This window comes from Synchiropus splendidus, chromosome 16 (assembly GCF_027744825.2).
Source record: "Synchiropus splendidus isolate RoL2022-P1 chromosome 16, RoL_Sspl_1.0, whole genome shotgun sequence".
NCBI classification, from domain to species: Eukaryota; Metazoa; Chordata; class Actinopteri; order Syngnathiformes; family Callionymidae; genus Synchiropus; species Synchiropus splendidus.
The window spans coordinates 6,559,315-6,586,965 of NC_071349.1; the positions used below are offsets into that span (position 1 = coordinate 6,559,315).

Sequence of the window (27,651 nt, forward strand, 5' to 3'; positions counted from 1 at the left end):
AAGCCAATGTGATCTCCACATGTTGAGTCTAACTGTATGAGGAGGGGTTGCCATGCGGGAACAACTGACCAGTTGAATGGTTCATAAAATAATCGTGGTCAACATGCAAAGACAAACCATCTGCAATAACCATAATAATATACTACAGTTTTATCTTATGGATTGTATCCTATAGATTTACTTGTTTACTGCCCATGTATGTACGTATACAAACATACACAGGTAAAATGTAAATGTTATATAAATACAAGTCTTTGCTGTCGAAAGTGCTTGGAGCTGTTACTCAATAAAATACCTCACTATTTCAGCAACTGTTTACACCCATTCATAACAGTTTAGTCACAAATTGACCTGTAAAGGACACGAGATAAAGACCAAGAATTCAAAAGAGGTGGCTATGTCATTATCGTGTTTTAAAACGGCCTCTCAGGCCAGGTAACTGTGGACACCCCTGTGCTTCAGGCTGGAGATCGTAAATAAGTTGTAAGTCTCCGATATTGACAGCCCTCAGGATAATCGCTGAATTATTTATGAAGGCGACAGTTCGCACATTATGTTTGGCAAAACGGGACCAGCCACTGTGACACAACAAGATTGCGATGACAGCAACATCGCAGCTATCGCATGACACCTCACATCTCTAATGCCGAGAACAAACCCCCCTCTGCAGGTTGAGCATGAAAACAAATTACGCAAGGGAGGACATAAAAGGGGGGAAATGCAAATTAAACGATAAAAGCGGCCCTCCAGTGTGGGTAGGGAGAGACGCGTGGCAGGTCCGGCTGTGCCTCGGAGCTCTGCTGCAAAAGGACTGGAGCTGCTGCTGTGAGGTGATAAAGTGAAGGGGCAGCACGCTCATAATAGCCTGCAATATCTTCACACATCACAGCGTCACACTCAGCCGTCGAATGTGAACCACGTTTTGCTCTTCTCTCCTTGAACATTTGCCTTTTTCATCCCTTCTGTCTCTGGACTTTTTACTTATTCATCCTCTACTCCAGCACTTAGGAACTCGACTGTAACAAGGTGACACACGCCATCATGTCGAAAGAACTGGCGACCTTCCTCATCTCATTTTAAGGAAAAGTCTCAGAGGGGTTGTTTACTGGCGGTACAAAGGGGGTTTGAAGGAGCTCTGCGCCATATAAACATACAGATCAATGGATAAATCAATCTAGCTATCTGCAATATTGGTTGTACCATCAATGCAGGATGGTGGTTCAGATGTGCATGCGGCAAAAGCACCTGTCCACAAAGGCACCAGTGTTCGTCTCCTCTTTGTCCCTCATGAATATTGCTCTTCCCTTTCCACACTGTCCACTGTAAGGAGGGGTGGAGAAAATAATACAGCAGGAAGCTGCGAGATTAGGTCTCCCGCTGACCGATGCTGGAGGATGCCGATGACTGTGTTGACAAAACACTCCCCTGGCTGCAGGACCAGACGAACAAAGCCATTTTCACCTTCTGAAGAGAGCTGATTTTTATTCTCTCTTAAGAGGGAAACGCTCCTAGCGGCTACATCTTATCAGCATTTCCAGTGTCTAATCTTTCAACAGCAGCATCTTTATATTGCCATTTCACTACTCATTAATTCTTCATATTGACAGGCCGATCACAAGGAAATTATTTTTTCTCACAGAACAAGAGACATATTTTCAGCAAATACAAAAGTGTTAGAGCATTAATGTGTTTTACTGGCTAATCCTGGATTATCTCAGTCCTTTCCTCTTTGCACAAAAGGGCAAAACTACATGTTTTTCATGTTTATAAAAGAGGGATTAGAATTTAATTTCTATTTTGGTTTAACTTTGAAATAACATGCATTTAAGTCAAGGTAGGATTAGCGTTTATCAGTGATCATAAAGTGAGGCGGACACAAAGAGTATTGGAGATGGAGGTACCAGTTAAACAGATGAGGAAGCCAGCCAGTAAGGTTTGGTACATGGATGGATGAGGACTGGTGTGACTACAGAAGGCAGGTTAGGTTATGGTGGTGGACCTCCAGATGGATGACTAAAAATAATTCATACCTTTCCACCATTGAAAATAGTGGGGATAGCGATGAGCCCAACTAGGATGGATGGAATAAAGCATTTTAGCAAGTAGTGTTTTGGAACTCGCGACAGCATAGAAATCTATTAAACCACTGCTTATTTTGGTTATTTTTGTAAAGAGATGGAGGGACAAAAGCGGAACCTATAATACTGTAGTAGTTGCACTTTAGTACAAGGTGACTTGAAGTCAAATGCTAGCAGTTGAAAGATATGAATCTGACAGACTTTTAAAGAAAATATTGAGAGGAAAAAAATAAGGCTCCGATGACTGTTAAGTGTTTACAAGAAAAAAAGAACAGTGACGATAGACTGGGATGATAAGGACGTCATTTATCAGCGTGCTGTTGATGTGAAGTGGAGGTGACGACAGAGCTCCACAGTCGCAAGTTGGAACACACACACACACACACTCGCGGAGAGCGGGGGAGAGAGAGGGAAACATAGAGCTGGAGAGAGTGAGAGAAAGCGCTAGAGGTAGAGAGACTCTGCTCAAGGAAAGCGAGAGCTCCGCGGTCCCGGTGCGTGAGAGTCAGTGTACGTGTGTGTGAGGAGCCGGGATGTCTCCCACACGCCGTGCCCAAAACCATGGACGCCTCGATCGACGCGGAGATGCGGGATAGATTCTCCTCAGCAGCTTCGCCTGTGTCCGTGTGTGAGCGCGTGTTCTCTGGAATCAGCGCCAGCTCTGCACCAGCACGGTGAGACTCTCAAAATCCTAACTCTCGAGCGTTTCCCTTTCCAGTTGGATCCATCCGATTACAATCCGACGCCAAAGTTTTAAACGTAACCCGCGTTAATGAACGACGCGCGCTGTGGCTTTAAGTGTACATCGATACGAAGCGTTGCAAATACCACCAAGTCATTGCAGCCTCTCCAGTGTCACTCGCCGGGGCACCAGGAGCCAGTAAACATGCAGTACGTTGGACGAAAAGTCATCTAGAGTTGCTGCTGCCCTTTTTTGTTCCCCTGCGCGGCGGTTGACTCACTTCCATTTCTCTCCTCTCTACAGTCCAGTGGAGACGCAGCTGAGGCACCGATTTGAGTGACAGCTGGGGACGCACGCAGCGGAGGTGTCGGACTGGAGCTGGGTGAATGATCCCCAGGGAGGACGACGACGGCAGCAGCTACTTTAAAAGAAGGAGCATGGCTTCCACGGGCATGCAAATATTTGGATTTGTTTTGGCTCTTCTGGGCATCATGGGAGCCATGGTGGCCACTCTGCTGCCCAACTGGAAGGTCAGTGCAGATGTGGGCTCCAACATCATCACCGCCATCTCTCAGATGCAGGGGCTGTGGATGGACTGTACGTGGTACAGCACCGGCATGTTCAGCTGCACGCTGAAGTACTCGGTGCTTTCGCTGCCGGCGTACCTGCAGACTGCCCGCACCACCATGGTGCTGTGCTGCGTGCTGGCCGCCATGGGCCTCTGCCTGGCCTCCCTGGGACTCAAGTGCACACACTGGGGAGGCGGCCGGCGCTCCAAGCAGCACGCTTCAATAGCCAGCGGTGGATGTTTAGTGGCAGCCGGCTTTCTGTGTCTGGTGCCGGCTTCCTGGTTCACCAACGAGGTCATCACCAACTTCCTGGACTCCAACGTGCCCGAGAGCAATAAGTTTGAGCCTGGGGGCGCAGTGTACGTCGCCTTTGTGTCAGCGGGATTCCTCCTCATGGGGGGGTGTATATTCTGCATGTCATGCTCCGGGAAGAGGCACGGACCCCAGGACCTGATCCTGCTGCCTCCCCCTGACAAACTGCTGCTGCAGCAACAACAGCAACAGCTGCTCCAGCAGCAGGAGCTTCAGCACCAGTACTGCTCTCTCTCCCCTCTAGACAATAAAACGGGCTACAGCCTGCAGGACTACGTGTAATAAACCAGAACTGTGTATGCTAAAGCTTAGAGATCAGCCTCGGGAGGAGGAGCACGGGGGGGGCAGAGCTTATGCTACAGATTAGGCTCGAATCCAGAAGGTTACGGAGAATGAGGAAGGCGACAACTTGGGATTCATCTTTTTGTGTTCTGCAAGCACAAGCTGTGGAGGTATTTCCTGACCAGGAGCTGTGGATTGCCGCTTGCCAAATGCAGATAACTGTCATCAGTAAATCACTGAAAGCGTTCCCTGAGGAATGGATTAAGCAAATAAGGACGCTGCTCGTGCAGTTCTCTCCAAAGGTTTGAAAGGAAAGAAAGCAATCATTTAGCTGCTATTAACAATCATCCCATTTGGCCGAACAGGTGCAGTGTCACCTACAAGCACTGGGTGGAGGTGTGGCTCTTCTTTTTTTGTTTTGAAAGGGCCATCACTTTGTTAGCTAGAAGACTGGCGTTTCTACTTTGCCTCTGAAGCATGCTGTGTGGAGCCTGTCTGTGTTATTAATGCAGCGGAATGCCAGTAGATGACTGAGACATAGCCACACAATATGCCTGTGCCTGAAAAGCTGTAGAAATATTACCCTGTTGTAACTGTAGAAAGACTGTCAGGAGGAGTAGACGTGGGATGCTGGGGTGAGCTGCAGACACGCTCGGCGAGGGCGCATAGGAAAGAGGAATTGACAAGCGCGTGGACTTTCTCTGTCTTGATGTCTCTCGAAAACAAAAGCAACATGTCTGTAAGTAGCAGCTGGCTGTCCGGAACAATCCATGCATTTGTCGAATGAACACCAGCATGCTATTAAACCCCCACACTCGCACATGTGTTTGTGTACACACAAAACCCTCAGACACGCTTTGTGCAAGCTCTTCACTCCTGCCATCCTCCTCCACACTGCCATGGAAACCAGATTCAGCATTCAAGTGTCTCTCCGCCGTCTGATTGGTGCGTGTCAGTCGGTGATTTGAAGTTGCATCTTTTCCCGCAATCTCTTGATTCTATAAGCTTTAATCAGAATCTCGGCTTATTACATGGACTAATCCTCCGTTATCAGCTGGGGACAGGAGGCGGCGCCTGTGTTGCGTGGTTAAGAAAATGATTGGTGTCCGCCGCGACTTCTGCCTTGATGTTGTGGTGGCAGGAAACAAAGCGGAAACACAGCGAGGAGCAGGGGCTTGTTGAGTCACGGCTGGCTGGATAGCTTTGTGGGATGGAGCTGGAGAAGGTTTGAGTCAGTCTCCATATGCCACTTGTTTTGGAAATGCGTCAGCAGCACTACGTGCGCAGACTGGTTTTGATTTCCTAAAGAGCTGCCGCGTGACTTGGATCCTAATTTAGTCAGGATTCGGATGAAAGAAATATCCCAAGGTCTACTTGATAAACCAGATATACACATGGACTTGGAAACACAATATACCGTATCAACTTGTTAAGGGGAGCAAAGCATTGGATTTGGTTTTGATACTGTATGGGAACTGGCAGAATATAGTCTTCTGCGGATCAAACCTCCCCCTTTGTTTTTTAACTTTATTACTGAACCAAATTAAGGTGTTAATATCTTTTCCTTTGCTTCCCTTGGCTTACAAAAAGACAAGTGTTTCTGAATCTCTCGCAGGAGAAAGTAGGTTGCATTGGGTTGCAGGGAACGCATTAGATTGCTGGGTGTCTGCTGGATAATATTGAGGTTAAGACACAGACGCAACCTGAAACACATTTTGTAAGGGATCATTAATGATTATCAACAATCGCACGTTCTTTTGTGTTTCTAGAGAAAGAACTCTAGAGAAGTTGATAGCTATCAAGCCACTTGGCACAACTCAAGATTTGCCATGTCAGCACAAAACTGAACACAACACAAACATGATAAAGTCTGTGGTCACTTTAACACTTATGGCAACGTTATGTTATACAGGTAGGGAAGACAGAAGCTCATTTTATACATAAAAAAGTTGATTTTTTTAGACCTAAACTCTGTGCAAGAAGTATAGCAAACGTAGCGCTAGGTTATGCATTCAAGTAAGGATATTTGTACCTGCTGGAGAGTGATGGGAAATAAACTTACAAACCAAAAATCAGAACTTCAGCAGAGGCTCTCAAGCGGTGGAGGCACGGCAAAACTCTAGCCAACCTAAATGCATAGTTTATAAACAGACAAAAGACAAAAAGCTGCTTCAAAACCGTTTAACTACTGAAGAAATTCTGTTCCGTCGACGGTACGACAAACACACTGGCTATCACTCAGATGCAGTATTTTCGGGGCTAATCCAAAAAGAATCCTGATGCTGAATATTGGAGTACTGCTGCCTGTGCACTTCAGCCAGTCAACACACCCATGAAAGTGTTGCTCTGAGGGAGGACTGCAGGAATAGAGCTTTTGTGTCAGTGATGTGTAGAGCTGCGCAGTGTCCCCTTCTGTCTCATAAGCACTGCTTCCTGGGGAAGAGCAGATGGCTAAGCTGAGCTCGCCACCTGCAGGCTGCTGCTGGGACACCACAGGCAGCCCCCCCCCCCTCCGGACCATCAACCCACTGCCCAGGCATCATAAGCAATGCAATAAACCACGCAACGAATGTGCCATGTCATCAACTTAGGTGTTTGGAGAATGTGCCATATCTCTTCACATTTTCATACTCCGCCTGTGTTCATTTTCTGTTGTGCTGTTTGAACATGAATTATACATCCGTAAATGTTTTATGGATTTGTGATTTGTTCTGCCAGACTAAGTCTCAAGTCAACTAGACGCTTGTGTTCAGTCCAGCTCAGCTTTCGAGGGTTATCTTAAATCCTCTTTATTCCTCATCTCCCAAAGCACAGCAAGACATCACTGGCCACGAGCAGACTAAATGAAAACATGAATGTGGATGAGCGGCGGTGGTTCACTGCGGAGCTGCGCACAAGCGTCTGGTGTTCAAAGATGTTTGTGCTGCGGGGATTCCCCGCGTTGTTTGGATATACGACACAAAACCATGTCCATATCATATCTTCTTTATAAGAAGACGACTCAAATGCACCTTTGCTGACAACAGTTTGTTTCAAGTGGCTGAGCATTTTAGGCTCCCAGGACTGGTACACAACGTGACACAACTCGAAAGGAGGGATGCTTTTTGACTCAGCAGGGAAACGGGACTAGAGCTTCCTCTTTTTTTTCCGTGGATGTGCGGCTTGAACATGCAATTTTATTAGCTAATGAACGGGTAGAGGTGCAAACAGACTGCTGAGGGGTTGCTATAGTGCACTGAGTAAAGGATTTATTTATAATTTTGATAACAGCAGCTTATTTTTGTGGATGCTTTAGCACTTCTTACGTTGCGAGAGCATAATGGTGATGATGTTCACAAGTTCAGATACATTTGTCTCAATGTGCTTGTGCAAGTAGTTCTATTTTTTACCAATAAAACTATTTTGTGAAACGCCTGCTGGTTGGATGTTCCGTGCTTGCGTGTGTGTCGCGATAAGTAACAAGATAGCAGTGGTCCTCTTGCCAAATCTACAGATTGCAGGATGGCAGGGGCTCTGATGCGAGTAGGCAGCACTCAGAGACAAAAGCCCCACCAGCCCAACTAAAATAAGCATCAATAAAACATAACGGAGAGCAAATGGGTTTTAAAAAGAGGAATTCTTGTTGTAATACAAGACTTTCCAGTCCCTTCACTGACACTGCAGCACAAGCTGATGAATGTGTTTCTCTTTCTGTCTTAAAGAAGTGTAAATCATGCATATTTTGGAGACAAAAAAACTGTCCCATTGTCCCAGCTAACATGGGTTGACAACGCCACATCAAGATTTAGCTTCACACCACTGCCTTTTTTTCTCCACAAAAACCTTTTCCATCAAGTACTGTAGACTATGGAAGATAAGATAGATAAGCCTCCCTTTAATTGTGATCACACTTATAAATGACATTCACTTTGCTTTACATTTTTCAATTCAATTCATGTTTGTTGCAGTACCAAACATTCACAACAAAACTACTGTATAAACATCTAGACACAACAGTTTCAGACAACAGAATTACGGTAGCTAGTTTCTGTGAATTTTACCGATTAGAAACCAATAAGCATTTATTGTAAACAGTCTAAACACATTGCGAACAGACTTCCATTTTTTTTTTTTCGTACAGTAAACCTTGCATTAGAGCCAGGAGACACTCACTCACTGCCCCACTTGCTCACTCACACTACCAGGTGATCCTGCCAGGAGCATATGCTCCTCTCAAAGATGAAGCCATGCAAGCCTAAGTACACTTTGCCAGTACAGTGAAACTGGCACTAGTTCAGGTGCAGTGCAGAAAACATCCTCTTCTCCTTGCCAACACTACCCTGCTCTCTAATCTAACTCTACTTTATGAGCAATATTTTTATTAAACTAGGTGAAATACCCGTTATCTATCAGAATAACAAATCACTCTGTCACTCAACAAATATTAATCTACAGTACATCTGAATATTACACCATCAGAACAGACTATCAGACTTTCAATCACCAATAGCTCTAGCTCTTAGTTGTACATCGCATGGCATGAACAAAAAACAAAACTACTTTTTTCACATGCTCTGAACCCTGAGAATTTAACAACAATATGGCTAATATATGGAATTGCCCAGGCAAACAAGGTTCATGCTGCCGGGATATTGAGCTTTGTGACATCAGACCAATAAAATTACTGTTTTTTAAAATCACTCAACGTTTTCGGCTCTCTGTATTCCAGCTCACACCACAGCTCCGCCTCCACAGCCGGTGTCAGCTGCAGCTTGGAGCTCTAATGGCAGCATGATGACGTGCATTCAGAACATCGCCAAGTTTGGATTCATCAGTAGAGTCTCAATACTGGAGTCTGTTTTCAAAAGTCGTTCAGAAGTGATGTTAAAAGTCCTCGCACACTTTTAAAGTGGTACACAGACCGGCCATCCAATGGCGTGGACTGAATCGCTGCGCCTGTGGGCAATAGACCTGTGCAGCTTATGTATGTACGGTAGGTCTGTATAAGGTAAGGACCACATTATTGTGTAATAAGGATTCAGCCAGACATGTAACTGCAACCATGCCACCACCTGTTCTTAGCATTATTAGTTGAGTTATGAGAAGAAATGTAGTTATATTCCTCTTTTGTTTTATTATTAGACAAAAATATTATAGGTTTAATTAGATTTTATTTGCCCGGTATTTTCAGTATTTTTCAGCAGTCACCAAAATGTATGTAAATGTAGCCCTTTTTGGTAACCATCTGCAGAGAGAGACAAAATAATAAGCAGGAACAATAAAAAATACTCATTATATTCATAAATAACTGATGTTTTGCATTTTTATAGTCGGCAGACCATTGTGACTATATAAGTAGCTTGCAAGGTGAAAAAGTGTGGGCACCCCTGCTCAGAATAATAAATGTTCTTCCTCTAGAAAAGCAATGAGAAATCGGAGTATTAAAAAAAAGATATATTTGATGAAAAAAAAAAGACTCCATCGTGGGAGGAGTGGAACAGCCTTTACTGAAGTCAGTGAGGAAGCTACCCAAAGAACCATGACACCTGGAAACACAATGAAGATCGTGTGACTTCACTTTTGTCTTTCATTTGTCAAGTCTCTCAATATACTGTACACTGTGGAAAAAGTTTTAACCGTTTAAAAACAACCGATAAAATAAAAGGTTGCATAGAGTCATTTCCACAAGACGGCAAGCAAAGTCTCAGATGCTTTCCAAACGCACAAATCAAAACAACATAGCACCAGTGCTTTCAAGTCCACGTGCATGGAATCACAGCAGCATAAACACCAGCGTGTGCTGAACTCATTACACAGAGCTAAATCTGGGAGATGTAGAAATCTTGCAAATGTGAGGAATGATTGCCAAACAGGGAATAGACTTAGATTTATAGCTTTTGGGCTGCTGAATTCGAGCAAAGATGCAGTTCAGGCAACAAATGTGTTAAACAGTAATTTTGCTAATGTACAGGGAATTAGGAAAAAAAAAGCTGATGAAACTAAGCATAAATTCAATGGAGCAAGCTTTAAGAATGAATGAATCTCCGGCTAGTGGTGATATCTCATGAGATTGTGGTAACAGCATAATATAACTTTAAGTGGAAAACATATATTCCCAGGATTTTTTATGTCTACAAAAATGATATTAGTTGGATCATCTGACAAGGTCCATGTTGTGATGTGGGTGGTAAATATTTTACCTGATTCAGTTAATTCCATCAGTGATGCCTGTTTTCCTTGGATAACAATAAACTCTTTTGTAAGTAAATCAGCCAGTTGTAGCACCTCAAAAACACAGACGCAACTCATCGGTAACGCACCAAATCACAAACTCAAGTTATTAAATTAAATTAATGTTTGTTGTTCCGTTAAACAAAACATTTGCCCTAGTTCAACTGTACTGGAAGACGGAGCCAAATTCAAGCTGACAATAACCACAATCCATTCAACTGTTTAAAAAAAATAAATAAATAAAAACATCACAGTAATGTTTTCACCCCTTTATTGTTGCCAAAGCCTTCTGCACTCTACTTACTTGTGACTCTTAAGCCTCTTTACGAGTTCCTAGGCTACGACATGGTTATCGGTTTATGTCTGGAAGTTACAGAATCAGAAATATGTGTCAGAATTTTTCCTTGGCCCTGTGAGGGTTTGCTATTTTCTACACCTTCAGAATAAAAACAGCCTATGCAGATGGCTGCTAATAATCACTGCTTCTATTTTGGTGGGTCCTAACTGGAGGCAAAACAGCTAAGAACCATAAGACCAGATGAAGCCGACTGCAAGACACAATGCACAAAGAGCAATGATGTAAACAGTGTTTGAATGCTGCATTGAAGGGGGATGGCCATGTTGAGAACATCAATTCAAACAACCCAACTGAAGTAGCTTGCAGAGAATGCTGAATGGTAAAAAATATTTATTCATCCATATAAATTGACTATATGGATGAAACAGTGACAGAAAACTTGCACTGGACATGGAATTTTTCCTCTCATGGAGCATGTTTTCATACAGTAAATGTGCTCCCAGTGCTATATATGCACTTCATCTTATTTAACAGCCACTTTCTAAGAGAATTTGGCTTCTCAATACAGCGGATTGGAGCCAAGTTGAGATCCAGGGTGTGCTTTCCTGAAACAAACATGGATTATTCAAGGTTCCTTCCTGCTTTCTCCCACTCCTGTTGGTTATGCAACAGGAGTACAGATCAAATACCTACCCCTCTCACGGGAGAACGCTAATAAGATCTGTTTCTCAGTGTGTTTAACCTACATTTTCCATCAAAGACTCCCACCCCAAGATGCCGCTATGACATATAGGGTTGTTATCCTGGATGAGCAGGAGATGGGTCAATTTCAGGTAAGGGTTAACCAAGCCTCTGAACTTAACCTCCTCACCAAAAATCCCAGATTACGGCGCCGACCTTCCAGATCAGCAAATTCCCCAGGTTAAAGAGAAATGTGCAAGACAATGAGGCGACTCGTGCCTACAAGGATTAATTCTCTCCACCTGTCACCCTGGCAGACAAAAAGAGTGAGACAGATTACGGAGCAGGTCAGCGAATCTCCATTAACTCTCCGCCACCTTGCTCTAAATACTGCAGGTGCCCAAATTGCCCTCATGTGTCACGATACCTAATGTGCGGCTCTTTGTTTTGGACAGCCGTTATGCTCATGAAGAATCATACTGCCGCTGTAATGTGCTCGTCAAAAGCCAAGCAAGAATGACCTTCCTTTGTTGTAGCTGCCCGGCGCAGCCGGGGAATAATAGCAACGACCTTGGCGGTGCAGTAAACTGCTGAGAATGGCAGTAAAATCTATGGAGATGGAGAGAGAAGAGCTCGTAGGAAAACAATAGCATGACAGATCAAAGGGAGGCAGTTTAATATTTCAGATTTGTGCACGGAGCAAGAGGGGCGCCACTGAGGATTTGGTAGCATGAAAGGTGAGCCGAGGCTAATGGATGGAGATACGTTGTTTGAAACCGATAGTAATTATCGTTTAAGTACCACAGAAAGAGTAGAATTATAGGAGAAACACAGTTTAACTCAACAGAAGTGCAGAGAGATGTATGAGATAATACTAAGATGGCTTATTTGCCGGATAATACAATATTACAATAAGATTTATGATGTCATAAGGATGAGCAGCAATGATGATTATGATTCAATGAAATCACTGGCACAAAAAACAACCTGTCATACAGTCTGCGTGAGACAAAGACACATTTACAGACCAACAGTGTTCTTACAGTCTGGTACAGTAATGCGAACTGTCGCCTAGCTAAATACCTGAGGTGATGTGGGGGTGAACCAGACAGGCTCCTTACAGGTAATACTGTCACATACGCATACGGCACAACGAAAGATAGTCAGCTCAATGAATCTTGCCACACCACCGTTGTCAAGTAGCAGTTCTGTTCAGAAGACGGAAACCTCTCAAGTGCACCTTCCAAGGGATTTTTTTTTACATATCTATCATAAGGTTTAGAATAATCAAACCACTTGCTGACAACCCAAGGGCATACAAATGCAGTTTTATTTATAAAAGGCCCAAAAAATATATACACAACACTGTGAAGGTTACACTTTCAAAGGGAACTGTAGAAACATCTATCATCACACCAGGAATCAAACTCCGTCATTCAGGATCCAGCGAGAGGCTGGAACAGCTGCAAGACCGACGGACACAGATAGCTGCTCTGCCGTTCTGCTGTAAAGTGGCATGGTGAGGGTGGAGTTGGAGCTGTGATTCCACTTTCATGACACACCTCTGGGCGGCTTGACCAGAGAAAGTTAACAGTCGAAGGGAGCGTTTAGCAGAGACTTTGGGATTACACAAAGTAAAACCTGTCATCTCAGAAAATATGAAAATAATGTCTATTACGTCTAAATGCTACGCATTGTTGCTTTAATGTCACACCACAGCATTTCAATAGGATTTTAATCCGGACTTTGACTTGGCCACTCCAAAACCTTTGCTTTGTTTTTTTGAAGCCATTAAGAGGTGGAGACTTGCTTGTGTGTTTCTGATCATTGTCCTGCCGCATGATCTAAGAGCGCTTGAGTTTGAGGGCACAACCTGATGGCTGGACATTATAGTGGTAGACAACAGAACTCATTCTTCCATCAATCACATCAAGTTGCCTGGGAACTCTCCCATGGATGCCATTTTTGGCCAGTGTCTTTCTTATGGTAGAGTCATGAACACTGACCTTAACTGAGGCCAGCAAGGCCTGCAGTTCTTTTGGTGTTATCCATGGTTCTTTTGTGACCTCCTGGATGACTCGTTGCACTCTTGGAGTTATTTTAGTCAGTCGACCACTCATGGGATTGTTTTCCTCTGTCCCCAGTTTTCTTCACTTGACAGTGGTTCGCTGGAGCCCCAAAGCCTTGGAAATGGCTTTGTAACCTTTTCCAGACTTATGGATTTCAATTGCTTTATTTCTGATTTCTTCTTGAATTTCTTTGATCGTGCCATGATGTGATCTTTGGTTCTTGTACTTTTTTCCCCTTTTTGGTTTCATATTTCCTTGGGTTGTCTCTGAGTGATATTAAAATTGTTTTGATGATTTGAGACCTTTGTGTGTGATTCATATGCAAAAAAAAAAACAGAAATCAGGAAGGGGGCAACTATTTCTTCGCTGCACTGTAATGTTCAGTTGGAAACCAGAAGTCGGCTGGACAGAAAAGGTGTAATATAGTGTATACATGAGCGTGTTCACCAGGGTAACCATCCCTAACAAGCACTGGATTCTGCATCCTTTTCTTCCAAATAAATCTCTCATGTTGGTTCAACAGCAAAAACGTCTATATTTTCTTTATATACCATCACAGACTTAGATCAAGATGTGTGCGTTAAGTAAGCCGCAAGGATTAAGTTGACCAATTCATTTGCCGGCCGGATTACGATCAAGCAATCAACACTTAATCCAGATTGCCGCAGTAAACCCATCATAGGGGGCAGACCTTTGCATCTTAAAGACCCTGCGAAGAATCTTGGATTACTTCATACTACGCATTCAATCCAAGCGGAGGTTTTTAATTCCAATGTATAGAATTGCTCTCACAGACTTGAGCTTTCACCCCAGAGACAGCTATTAATGAAACTTCTGTCAGTATTTATCTTCAAATACTGAGTTCATCATTTTCTTTTCGCTCACAAATGACCAAAATAATAAGATTTCGACAGGGCACTTTTCGACAAAAGTGCGAAAATTAAATAGTCACTGACATCAAGTCAACCTAGAAAAAAAGAGAAAGAAGAAATACTGTTTTCATTCTGTCCATGAGGAAAAATAATATTGTTTTCACGTGATACCATGAATTACACCATGAGTGTGATGACTGGTCATTATAACTGGGTGAAAAACTAGTGCCATCTTGAGACATGACCAGAAGTACCATCTTCGTAAACAACCACGGCTGAATGTATAGAAGCAGAGGAAGTCACGAAGAACATCAACCAAGATTTGAGCGATTTGTAGGAAACAGAGAAAAAAAGAGAAGGTTCATGCAAACAAAGTAAGTGTGTATGAACATACTGGAGGCTGAAATATCACAATACTTGATTGTGCAATATTGTATCAAGATTTTGTAAATACTTTATAGTTGATATTTTCTTGATATTTTAAGTTGGTTAGTCGCCACACAACAGTTTGCTGATACTGAAGGAGAAGAGCTGCACCAAATGCGTCTTCTGACATCACCGATGCACGTTTCCGGTTCTCGCCGTTGCAACACTGTGCTGAATTAAAGTTGTAGTCCTTCCCCCATTCTAATTTGACAGAACCACCTTTGTAGACAATAAATGATCGTTTCATACGGCATAGTTGTGCATAGTTTGAGAGCCACGTATGTGTCTCTTGAAACTCTTCTTACATATGCTTGGATTGTTATACATATGCATTGACCCAAACTGTTTATTATTGTTATATGATCTTATATTGTGTTTCATTTTATTCTTTCCATGTTCATGTTTTCTACTTTTTATTTGCCGATTGTTTTAAGTGATAGTAATGAACAGATTCCCAGTAAATGGATACAGCTGTGCTAGGAACAGCAGCCCTACTCGGATCATGTGGATGAACCACCATGCTAGGAAGGCAGGAGAAACAACAAGGAAGACACAGAGAACAGACACACAAAAATGCTGTGGAAAGAACGGTAACTGCAAGTCGAAAATCCCAGATACAGAGATGAAATTCAGGTGACACATTACAGAAAAAGGAAGAAGACACCCTGCATATTGACCGAGATTGTGATTGATACTTTGCCCTCTATTTCTGAATACTGTCCAAAGGACCTTAAAACTTTTTCAACTTGATTTTCACTGTCTTCTTAATAGTGCTGCTGGAACTCTTGCCAGCATTTGATACCAATAAATTGAGCTGACAAAGGCTATGAGAAAGAAGCAGTAGTTCGAGAGGAAGCCAGTGTTCTCAGAATATACTGCACTTCATTTTTTCTCATTTCTTCATTTTATTCTCAGATTGCCCATGTCCTAATACTACATCAGTGAACATCCATTCTTCTGGCCTCCAATACCCATCGACTATCAAACATGTCGCCGTGTTCCGCCATAGAGTCACACACAGCTCAGATTTTGGAAGTTTTGGAAGAAGGATCTTCACAATAAAAACATAATCCATTTGAGTTGCCCACATGACCCATCCATTTAATGCCTCAGAAATTCGACTGGTCATCTTTTTAAAGGTAGTGGGGGACGCTTCAAACAGAATGAGCATTCTTAAAACACCACAGGCCATGGTCCTCGCAGGCCAGGTTGGTTCACCAAAGCACAGCCAGACAAAATACCCTTGCTGCCCTGACAATGAATTTGTAATCAAAATCATGAGACCTTATGTGTCCATGATGGGAAAAAATGAACTTTAAATCATTTAAATTCGGACATGGTTTATATAAAACCTTGTTGAATGCTGCAATTATTCTGTCACAAAGACAACTAAAAAACATTGAACTTGTGAGACGTCACAGCTGAATCTCTAGAGACTGCGGTGCGTCCGTGAAATATTTACATACTGTAGCGGGACTCTAAGACAGAGAGCACTGCATTTATGAAAGTTTCCACTCCAGACGATTTTCGAAGTTTCAGATTCAGGTGGCTAACGAACGCTGCACCTGACTCCAAAACAGCGACAGATCCGGTTGTTTCCGTTTTCCGTATAAATGACACCTGAGAAAGGCTACTCATCTAGCTCGGTGAAATTAATAATTATTTCTTATCATCCCAAATGACACACTCAGACTGGTGTTGTTAAGCATCAGCTGTGCTAACAGCCTGCTGCTGAGGAACCAGCGGTCTCACTTTCATGAGCCCGGAAAACTCTGCGTCAAGTGCTGGCGCTTTAAATGGCGTGTTTAATTTGAAGGAGCTTCCCTGCGCAGCATTTTCCCGCGCATGTGCTGCCTCATGCAAACTTCACATGACAGAAAGAATCTTCACCGCTGACATGTCGCTGCTTAGTGTACAGCGAATAGGCAGGAGCAGACGCATCACAGCCAGCGGGGCTCCATCAGAGCACCGGCTGTCACACGTGATCAGTTGTTGTGATCGGCAATGACAGGTAGTGATCGGCATTCACAGTTCACGCTGAAATCGGCCAATCATGTTCGGTGACAGATTGATCAGAGCATCCCTAGTATGAACTGATCAGTTACCAGACATCAGGGGAAAAAATGAGGTGAAACAAATGTATTGAACAAAAGTGACATTCTTTCTTTGCTTGGAGGTGTTGCTAGACTACGGTGAAAAAGTTCCCACACTGGAACCCATTTTCAAAAGGTGTCGGACTGACGTGGAAATGACAGAGTCTCCATGTAACATAACGAATATAGCCGTTTCCATCTCTGCGTAAACGGCACCTTAGTGCAGTAAAAACATTGGGTGACCAAGATATGACTGGAATGCTTTATGAATGTTTGTAACCGAGACAGACACTGTTACAACGCAAGCTGAGGAAGCCGATGGAAAGGAATCCTGACTGCAAGTTATCAAGAACAAGCTCTGTAGTTCACTCAGTCAAACACCCTGGTCAAAGAAAATATCTTCTCTTTTTTCCATTTATTTTTCCAGCATGATACAGTCGGCACACAGGCAACCTTGGAAGTGAAAGGACATTGTGCAGGCGTACTTGAAATATGTCAACAGTACACCCACCAAGCATTTCACTATTGATCGTAATCATGTTATTGCACCTTGCGAGTAAACAAATCAAAGGAATTGCTTACTGAAATATTTTTATGACCTTACGGAGACATTTTGCTATTATTCTCACCTTCTAACACGACATGTTCGCCAGCTGAACAAAGCTGAATTTGCAAAAAAGCGAGCGCTGACTCTGAACAAACCCTGGCAGAGTTTTGTGTTGGAGGAGGAGCGATGCATCTCTAGAGATGCTCACGAGCCAACACTGCCAACCTCTGCATTTTGTTTGGGGAGGAGAATATTTTCAGCTTTTCTTTACCTCCGGTCTGTGATATATTGAGATCAAGTCCTCCAGCGTTCGCTGTGCCAGCGACAGTCATTGAAATAACTTTTACCGATACTCTTGATACCATGTTTGACCCCGTTTACAGGAGAGGAGCAGGGCCCTGATGAATTGTGTGCCTGGACTGTGTGGCAGGAGGTGAAGAAAGAATTGCAGGCACTATTTTCAATCTTACCACTCATGCGAGAGCCGAGCCACTTTGGGTCACAGCTGAGTTATTCATCATGCCGCCTGGACTGAGGTGGGTCACATTCACCACCGAAACACTGCCATGAATTCAAAATACAGCCATTTTGTTTACAGAAAACAGCTTTAGAGGCAATTAAAAAATGAGACATTGGCAATTATTTGTGTGCCAAATTCTCTTGGACAATTTGCAGAGTTAATGGTTGTTCTATGCAGCAGAATGGAATTTAATTTAGACTCTGCTCCACTGGCCTGCGGTCTTGGCTGTCAACAAGAGGAACATCTGTAGGGCTCTCCTCCTGTGAGGCAGTTCGACGGAGGCTTTCGGCTGATGCTGTCATTACTCAGAGAGCGCCGACGACCGGGCCAGACAACCATCTGCTGGAAATGTGCCGCAGTCTCCTCACAGATCCATCTCTGTCAGGAGTTGGCCTTCTGGCACACTTTTCATGTCCATGTGGCATCAGTGTGTTTAGGAGGAGTTGATCGTAATTAAAGCCCATATTCAGTCACCATTCACGCTATTAGCGCGATTATCATGGTGGACTTTGAATAACAACAGAGGAATTTTTAGCAGGAACTCCTTATGTGTTTCAATATGTGCCTCTATATGGGTTGTCATTTCATAAAATGCTGGGACAAAACTGTGAAACCCATGACAAATTGTCTGCAGTAAATTCACCTATACTTGTGTATGTACCCGGGGTGCAGACCTCAACTGCTGCACAAAACACCTGCGCTGAGGCTCCAGTAATGGAATTGGATGCCAAAGGAATCACAGAGCACAGTTGGTAAAGTTCAGAGCTTTATGAGTTTGTCCTTTTTGCTCTTATAAGTCCTTAATGTGCTCAAATTAGAAGCTGAGTGGTCATAATGCGAACAATCACTGGCAGGAAAGGAAGCGTGTTTAAATATTTGATAAGCATTTTTGAAGAACCACTTAATTTTTGTCCTCCCTTCTCGTGGGCTGCCAAAGCAAATCAACTTATTTGTATACACTCAGAAACCGAAGATGCTGCTGGAGGCTGCTGGAGAAATCATATTTGCTTCATTAGCATAATATTGGTCTGGATAGACAATGCGGCATGACTCAGTCTTATTGTGCTCGCACAGCACAGTGGTGCAAAAAGAAATTCTACACTGGACACACAGTATCTATGGCATTTCTGAAATAAAAGCTTGGCTTAGGTTTCAAACGCTTTCATTGTTCCCGTCAAAGAACCAACTATGTCACTATATTAGTAGTCATGTGGCTACACCCAATCTCTGGCTACGCCAATCTCTTAAATTTATTGACAAACAGATACTGAAATCCTGACAGGATTAGTCAGTTGGAAAATGTATCTTTTCTGGCTTTTATGTTGCACCTAAATATGCAGAAAATAGGTAGAGGTGCCGGACAGTGACTGCTGTGAGTGGCAACCACTCAAGGGAAATTCTGAAACACAAAGATGTTTTACCTCAAGAGGACAATGGTAAGGTTAAGGGATGGCAGGTTCTCCATAAGAGTCAGGAGAAATAGGAGGAAAGGCATCGAAGGACAGAAAATATTCATTCTTAGTTCTCATATGGTACCTTCGGAGTTTTGGTTTAGGCTTAGGCAATGGGTATAATTTAGTTTACTCTGGTGCAAGGGACCCCAGAGGGTGTGATATAGGTTTATCAGGGGGGAAAAACGGTTAGGTTAGCCTGCAATGGTGTAGAAGAATCTTCGTCTTGAGAGAGGGAACAATCTCCTGAAGGATAGGGTGAGGCTTTGTTGGTCAAAAAGGCATTAGTTGTTGCAAGAGTGTAAAAGGCACTTCAGCCTCAAGAGTGTTTAGGTTTGGGTGGACAAGAGTAAGGTAAGCTTTGTCAGGCAGAAATGACACTTCATTGCTGGTTAGGATGAAAAGGTCAGTGTCTGTTGCATGACGTCTGTAACATCATCTTGGCACGAATGATCCAAAAGCACTATACTAAGCACCAATAGGAACTAGGAGGGGCCAACCCTGTGGTGCTTCTTCTGTGCGCTCGGTCCACACAGCTTGCAGTCAGAGCTTCCCTGAAAGTCTTACATTATGTCTTATTCTGCAATTTAATCATTTGTATTCTTTTCACTGAACTTTCACATGTGATGTTCACAGCATTTCAAGATTTTTAAAGTAGATTCTCTTAACACTAACTAACAGAAAAAGTGTTTTTTTTTATTTTTCTTTCACAGAATATTATAACATTTATTTAAATACCACATTTCTCTAATATTTCTGACATGACAAATGAGAATATAAATCCCAGGCAAAACATCCAGAATAAAGAACCCAAACTAAATATTAAATGCTTGTTATTCCACTATGACGCATGAAGGTAATAATAGAACCAATAGAAATCCTTTCATTTACTGCCGTCATTCAACTGTCTGGCTGGTTTGAATATTGACAGAACACTTTATTTCGATGCAACTCCTCCAATCTGCCAGGTAGCACATGCTCTTTGTGAAAGGAAAAGCTGCAGGGAGCCTCTGTGCTGTGCCGCAGGAGCTGAATGCAGCAACAGAGCCAAGGTGGCAGAAAGGGATTCTAAATTGAACACTACTGTTCGCTAATAAGCAGTCGCACACCAAGCCACAACAATAATCAAGAAAACTGTTGAGTTAAATTTGCCTTTCTACATGTTCATTTACACATCTGACAATGGAAAAAAGGCAATCTGAATTCAAGAAACACTGAAAATGTGGGGTTAGCTAAAGCCAAGAAGCAATATGAGAATGATGGGAAGATGGATGAAATGGATCTATCAAACATGGATCCCACAGCTTGATTTACAAATTTACTTGTTATTCATGAAGAAAAAACACATTTGTTACTGGCATTAGGACAAAGTACAGTGTGTGAGTTTCTCGAGATTTCATTTTTAAAAATTTTCTTTTGAGAGCTAGAATTCTGAAACTGGCTAGCCTCAGACACTCAGCAACATCCCATCCAAAAACCCACACAACATCATTCACTCGACAAACCACAGAGATGTGTGTGGGTAACAACGTAACCACCGTCTGCATGTCACACTTCAGGTCACATTTTTCCAACCGAGGGTCTGAAGAAAGTGAGTGTGAAAATCAATCAGCATTGCAACAAAGAGAACTAAATAAAACCACAACAGAAAGTCAGAAGGTGCACGGAGATTTGGAGGAAAGCGTTCACACACAGGATTACATTAGATAGAAGAGAGGTCAGAAATATGGGAGAAACTAAAATCACTGCAAAAATGTTCGACTGTATTGTCTTTAATACAATACTATTCACAAACATTTTGTGAGTTTTGGGGGTCCAGAATGGAATCATTTCTCTTCACTTTAAGTGCTCAAGGCGTTCATCATTTTAAACAAGTGCTGTGATTCTGGCAAATTCGTTTGGGCTCGGTGCGGCCTCCAAAGGAGGCAGGAAGCATCATCAGTAAGGAGATGACTCTCAGATTTTGCTGTAGAAAGTCAGACTTAAAATAGTACAGACCCACCTATTTTGGCAAACATATAGATACATAGCAAAGCCAAACTTTAATGTGTGAAACGCATTTGAAATATGAGTAATTAAAGTATCCAATGTATAGCTTGGCTTTAGAACTCTAGAAAAATCTAGGCTGAAAACTAAATTTTTTTTTATTAGATATACAGCTTTTTTATTTCTATAACAATGTATATAAATCAGAGACTTCTTGAATTACGCCTGGCTAAATTTTTTCAATTTAATACTTGCTTCCAGTTCTTGAAAGCCAAACCAATCGTATCTAACTTATCAGTTCTTTCACTTCAATTAAATGAGCCTTTTCCTCTTCTCATCTCTGCCGTGTCCAATCACAGTTTCTAACATAAGAGGGAGAGAGAGAAGAGCAGGTTGCTCGTGATGAAGCATCGACTACCCGACTTAAAGACCTGCTTGTGATGGACAGATGTTAGATGTAATTACAATGAGCCGAAGAAAGAGACATGCAGTTGGAGACTCAGCGTGTTGCTATGTAAAGAGGCAGAGGGGATGATGAGTGCATGTATGTATTGAAAGTAGAGAGGGTGGTCCTCCTTGACCCATGACCAGAATATAAATTAGCAATGCATACAATTACTTCTGCTGCTTTAATAAAAAAAAAAAAGGAAGAAACTGAGATGGTCAGGTGTCTGAGTGAACGTGAACATCAGAGCTAATAAGCAAAAGAAAGAAGCAGGTGTGAGCTGCAGCGGGACACGGCGAGGGCGCACAGAGCCTGAGGGAACACCATGAAAGCCTCGCTCGGAAACCTTCAAGGACATTCACAGTCACTCAATGTGACACCAGAGATGGTGCGGTCCGGGGGCGAGGAGAACAAGACGGGCAGATAAAACGGGCTGGATAAGAGCCTATCAGCCCACCCCACGTCAATATCGTCCCTGGCGGCTGCTAATGCAAAATGGATCCAACATTTCCTCTCATTACTAGCCTGCGCTATCACCTCCAGGCGGCTCACATCAACCTCACTTCCATCTATTTCCTTCGCAAGGTCACGAGAAAAGGTACTGCAGAGCCCCATATAACATATTCACTGAACTAACAAACTGCCTTCGTAAAGGCTAGTAATTAAGAGGGATCCCGAACTAAGCTCACCTCTCTGATGATGAGTGAAAGAGAGGTGGACCCCCAGGACCAAGCACGGGAGACAGGCAAAAGACTGAAGTCACAGTTGTCGATTTTCCTTCATTAACAAGTGATCCCAACGCACCAGTGGGATCAGGACAGTAACAGCAATTAGACCACTGAAGTGATTTATTGGTTATTGGGAGCATCACATTAACAGTTAGTCATGCATGGTAATGGCTTATTATGGTTTTTAGAGGGCGTTAGAAGCAATATAGAACAAGTGTGTGAATACAGGAGGCAGGCGGAAGATGCAGGGGTCATCGACTGAGATCGGGGGGGGGGTGAAGAAGAGAGTGCAGGCAGTGCGGAGACAGCTCTGATATTAGGAGTGAACGGGAAGCTTTCCAGGACAGTAGTGGTCACTGCAATGATGTATGGTTTAGACACTCAGCAAGCAGTAGGATCAGGGAAGAAGATGCTGAGTTGGACCAAGAACAATGGAGATGGAAGAAGAGGAAGACAACAACAAACAAGGTTCAATGAAGCTATGTGAATACTAGAGTTCTTCCCCGACTCAGTAGTAGATGATGGATGAATCCTGCAGCTACCGAGGAGACCTGACACGAAGTGCCACAGAACAACCCTTTAAAATGATTTCCACTGTGCTATATTCACGCACATCAACCGGACAAACCAAGTAGTACTGCTGTTAAGTCAGTTAGGACTCCATGCAGCAGTCATTTCCTCAAGCCCTCTCTCAGTCTGAGATCTCCATGTCACAACCTCAAATCTATTACAACCTTTGAGCCTCTGTGTAAATCAGGGCAGACATTTTTATTGTCTGTGCAATTTTGCGTACTTACGCTGATGTGAAAACAATGCTGAGCCAGTGAGCTCTTAATAAGTAACCTCATGACGCGCGGGTAAAAATGTAGACTGCAGAGACTTAATAAAGACTGATTTATGTAGGACACCAGCCGCAGGAGGTCTGCTCATCAGACTATCATCCCATCTAATGATATCAATTCAGCCAAGTGCCCGTAACTGAACTGCCATGTGGAGCACTCGACCAACATTTACATGTCTGTTTATATACAAGCTACATTCAAATCCACATGAAAGCACGTGTCCACGTTTACAGTGCCATCTGGCACGCTCAGGTCCATTAAGATACAGTTTGACATGTAGAAATACAACACGGAAAAGCGGCGAGTGGCAGCTGAGTGTGATGAAATAATCATTGGGAGCGCTCTCTTCTGAGAGAATGAACAATCAGCTGTGGTGCCATTCACTCTGCTGCATTTTACACCACGGAGCCAATTAAATATTTACCTACCGCGGCTCTCTTAAAGCGCTCGGGCGTTTTCAAGGGAGCCATGGTCCATCGCCGGAACACCTATCCATTAATTTGGGAACGGAGGAACATGGTTTCATTTGTCCGTGGATGTAAGTGAGCTCCTGAGTCTTCCAGAGGACTTGTCTCAAAACCACTCCGCTCAGCTGTCCATTAGTCCGGGCAGACATTTTCAAAATTTTAACAGTATTGTTAAACTTTAATGCACACCAAGAAAGTTATAAAACCAAACTGAGCATAAGAGTGACTCATCCTATTCAGCTGACAGCATTGATAATGTAATGACAACACAACCATTTTCGATTTTATATATATATATATATATAGAGAGAGAGAGAGATACATATATTGTATATATATACTATGGATGGATGGATGGATGGATGGATGGATAGATGGATAGATGGATAGAGGGATAGATGGATAGATGGATAGATAGATAGATAGATAGATGGAGAGACGGACAGACAGACAGACAGACAGACAGACCACCAAGATTTTACAGACAGATGGCCCACTTTGCACCTTGTAACTGCATGCAAACTGCTTTGTGTGCCACTTGTAAACACAATTATTTTGACCAACCAATTTTCATCTGGAAAGCCTGATTTGGTTTTATAACTACCACTCATGTATTATGTCTAGATATCAGAATCGCAGCATGAATTCAATTGGCACCCACAAATGGGGATGAAAGCATATCGTCCCAGCCTTCATGGAACAGCACATTTTGGGCAAAGACATGTTGATGAAAACTGCCAGCAAAGATGGCATTTGAGGTAAAGGTCACCACACTTCATCCTCCCATGCAAAACAGCCTCATGTTTCAAACAAGAAAACTCGACTTTGTTCTCTTCACCATGTTGAAGATAATTCAATAATTCAAAGGCCATACAAAAGTGATAAACTTTTCCTTTCGACAAGTTCAAAACAAAGCTTTCCAAGTCCCAGTCAATAAGCAAAGTGGCTGACCACCAACTCTGCTTATGTGAAGACAAATACTGCTGCATCACATTGATATTGAAAAAGTGATTTTAACATTGTCAGTATAAAACGAAATAATTGTCTTCTGTGTTCTGAAATCATCAACACATATATTTTTCCATTTGGGCATGATCCATTAGGCCCAAAAAAGAAGCAGCCCCACATTACAAGGCCGAGTGCAGCGGTGCCACATCACAAATACCCTGCAGGCATCATTACAGACCAGAGACAGAGCGGAGACAACACTGATTCAACACAGCCTTAATGAAGCCTTGCAGCAGAGAGCATGAGGGAGCGATGAGTGATGGTGACGTGACAAGAGGGCAGAGGAGCAGATGAGGAGCCCAGATTAGAAGATGTGAAGAGGTCGATGTCCCACTGCCGTCTATTGTAGGAACTGTGAAATAATCATGTGTCCGTCTGCTGGTGTTGAGCTAACAGATGCACTTTGAAAGCTATACCAAAGCTTGAACGCAAGCTGTTACTTATTCATGACTTTATCAAACGTGAATGAAACATTCAGTGGCAGCATTTAAACATGCAAGCAAGAGGGAGGCCAAGAGGATGGATTTGAAGAGACAGTGAGCGTCAGTCCAACAAAGAGCAACTGCAAGACTTGTTCAACTTAATACCACTTCCCTTCCATATCTCAAGTCCTCCTACCTCTGGTTTGGGGACGAAGGCCCGGCCTGGGATGATGAAACGGTTGTGGACGGTGCAGAGATATTGCGCCATAATGGACAGGCGGCTCCTTTGCTTGCTACCCGTGCTAGCCGTCAACCGCTAAATGGGACGAACAACAAATACAAATGACTAATTCAGGCTTCACAATAAGTAGCACAAGGTCAGAAAATGCTGCCTCTGGTAGTTGCCATTGATTTCTGACTCAGTAAAAAGCGTTATTTCCAGTAGCATAATCACAACAGAATATATTTTTGTACCAAACAGGTTGTCAAAATCAGCATGGAAACCTTCAGTCTGCAGTGAATTCAGTTTAGAGCTGCTGACAATCATTACTTTTGTGTTCTCACCACGGGTTGAAAGATTTGAGCGTATTTTACTGTTTTGTACATGGAATATCTGTGGATAAAAAGAAATAGTGACGACATCACTAAATTCTAAATAGAGTTCTGCATAATTCGTAATGTTTTCTGCTCCAAAAAAACAAATAAATCCACCTTGAAATGTAATAGAGGTAAGGGTAGACTGAAAATCAAAATAAATCAAAGAACTCACGCACCTCAGCAACCTCTTTCTGAAAGGTGAGAGTGAGTCGAGTGCGTCCAAATGCAAAGGGCCCTGTTCTGTCGGCCATGTGCTCCAGCCACTGGATAATGAGCGGGGTCGACACGCTGAAGGGAAGATTCCCAATGATGTGTAGATTCGGCGGATCTGGGAAGATACATTTGCAGATTTACAGTTAGTGGTTGAAACAAATACACCAGACTACATAGACTAAGTGGTGGTTTTCAACTCAATTCATAGAAAGACAAACTGTCTGGTGAAATCCAAATTATACATGTAAAGAGAACCCTTGTTTGTTATTGTTTCATACGTATTGTATTAGTAGTGACTAGTACCTGACGGACCAGTTTAAAAACACATTACAACAAATGAAATAATATAATAATATTTGAGGTGCCCTGAAAACACCGCAGCGGGTATAACCAGAGCTGAAGACGGAGGCGGACGGGAGCCTGTGTTGAGAGCTTATGCTGCACTTTAATACTCCAGGAACTTTTGTAGCAATGTGCACAGCAACACTGACAAGTTGTGTGGCGTTTGATGACAAAGGCTGTGCAGTTCTTATATATAGTCTTGTTACTCTCTCCAGGTCGGTGGAGAGTTCTTGCCCCAAGTGGTGGAGTTTAAGTATCTCGGGGTCTTGTTCTCGAGTGAGGGAAAAGGGGAGCGTGAGATTGATAGACGGGTTGGTGCAGCGGCAGCAGTGATGCGGTCGCTGTATCGGACCGTCGTGGTGAAGAGGGAGCTGAGTCAAGACGAAGCTCTCGATTTACCGATCGATCTATGTTCCCACCCTCACCTATGGTCACGAGCTTTGGGTAATGACCGAAAGGATGAGATCGCGGATACAAGCGGCTGAGATGAGTTTCCTCCGCAGGGTGGCTGGGCGCACCCTTAGAGATAGGGTGAGGAGTTCGGTCATCCGGGAGGAGCTCGGGGTGGAGCCGCTGCTCCTCCACATCGAGAGGAGCCAGCTGAGGTGGCTCGGGCATTCCAGGCATGTCCTACCGGGAGGAGACCCCAGGGAAGACCCAGGACTCGCTGGAGAGATTATGTCTCTGGTCTGGCCTGGGAACGCCTCGTGATCCCCCGGGAGGAGCTGGAGGAGGTTTGTGCGGATCGGGAAGTTTGGGCTTCCTTGCTCCGAATGCTGCCTCCGCGACCCGACCCCGGATAAGCGGCAGAAGAAGGTGAAGGTGAAGGTGTTTTCAGGTTGTGGTTTGTTTATAAGGTTTTATCAAATCTCAATATGATTTCTAAATGATAACATTTTCTCACACAAAACTGCGGGTCTTCAAAACAAGGAGTTCAACAATTTCCTGAGGAATGTTTGTATAACAGCCAACAATAGAATGTCAATAATAGATAGATATAGAATATATAGTATGGAGAATAGAATAAATAGACTAGAACACAGAAACTAGAAAACACCTTTTTCTCATGTGTCGGAAGTTTACAGCCTGCTATATAGATGATATTTGTCTGTCATGGCAAATTTTATAATCTGACACTCACATGACATGCTGTAACAAGTTGCTCATATTTCAAATGTACTGTATTATCAGATACATAGCTTTTTAATTAATTATTTTATACTGATCAACTTTTTTCTTTGTACAGAGCCAGCGTAGAAACAAACAAATTGACATCTTGGTGAAAGGGTGGCGGCAGCCGGGGGATTAGAGGGAGTCATCTTAAATGCAGTTTATATGGTACCACTTATTCACACAATTTTCAGCTGTTCTAAATGAAGCACTGTATTAGAAATTTCATGATTAGAATTATCACACCCATGTGATTGGATGTGTCGAATGCATGGCAAGGGGGCGTCCCTTTACAAAGGACAGTTAGCAATCCTACTCCAGACACGCTAACCTTTATTGGA

General features: G+C 43.1%; 3 protein-coding genes across 5 annotated transcripts in view; 2 read left to right on the forward strand and 1 right to left on the reverse strand.

Moving 5' to 3' along the window:
* The window catches only part of tfb1m (transcription factor B1, mitochondrial), a 47,854-nt gene that overhangs the window by 15,637 nt on the left and 4,566 nt on the right, over positions 1–27,651 (reverse strand). For all 3 annotated transcript variants that reach the window (XR_008412616.1, XM_053844353.1, XM_053844354.1), the window contains exons 5-6: positions 25,762–25,913; positions 25,185–25,304 (exon numbers count right to left, since the gene is read on the reverse strand). Coding sequence is in view for 2 of the 3 variants with exons in the window: in XM_053844353.1 (XP_053700328.1) it covers positions 25,185–25,304; positions 25,762–25,913 (272 nt within the window). In the remaining variant the exon portion in view is untranslated. The remainder of the gene's footprint in view (positions 1–25,184; positions 25,305–25,761; positions 25,914–27,651) is intronic.
* On the forward strand, positions 2,451–8,552 carry LOC128746953 (claudin-20). The gene is made up of 2 exons (XM_053844355.1): positions 2,451–2,752; positions 3,064–8,552. The coding sequence occupies exon 2, from the start codon at positions 3,147–3,149 to the stop codon at positions 3,921–3,923; it is 777 nt and encodes a 258-aa protein (XP_053700330.1). The 5' UTR covers positions 2,451–2,752; positions 3,064–3,146; the 3' UTR covers positions 3,924–8,552.
* The window catches only part of LOC128746950 (filamin-A-interacting protein 1-like), a 52,996-nt gene continuing 28,486 nt past the window's right edge, over positions 3,142–27,651 (forward strand). The window contains exon 1 of the mRNA XM_053844352.1: positions 3,142–3,290. The gene's annotated coding sequence lies outside the window, so the exon portion shown is untranslated. The remainder of the gene's footprint in view (positions 3,291–27,651) is intronic.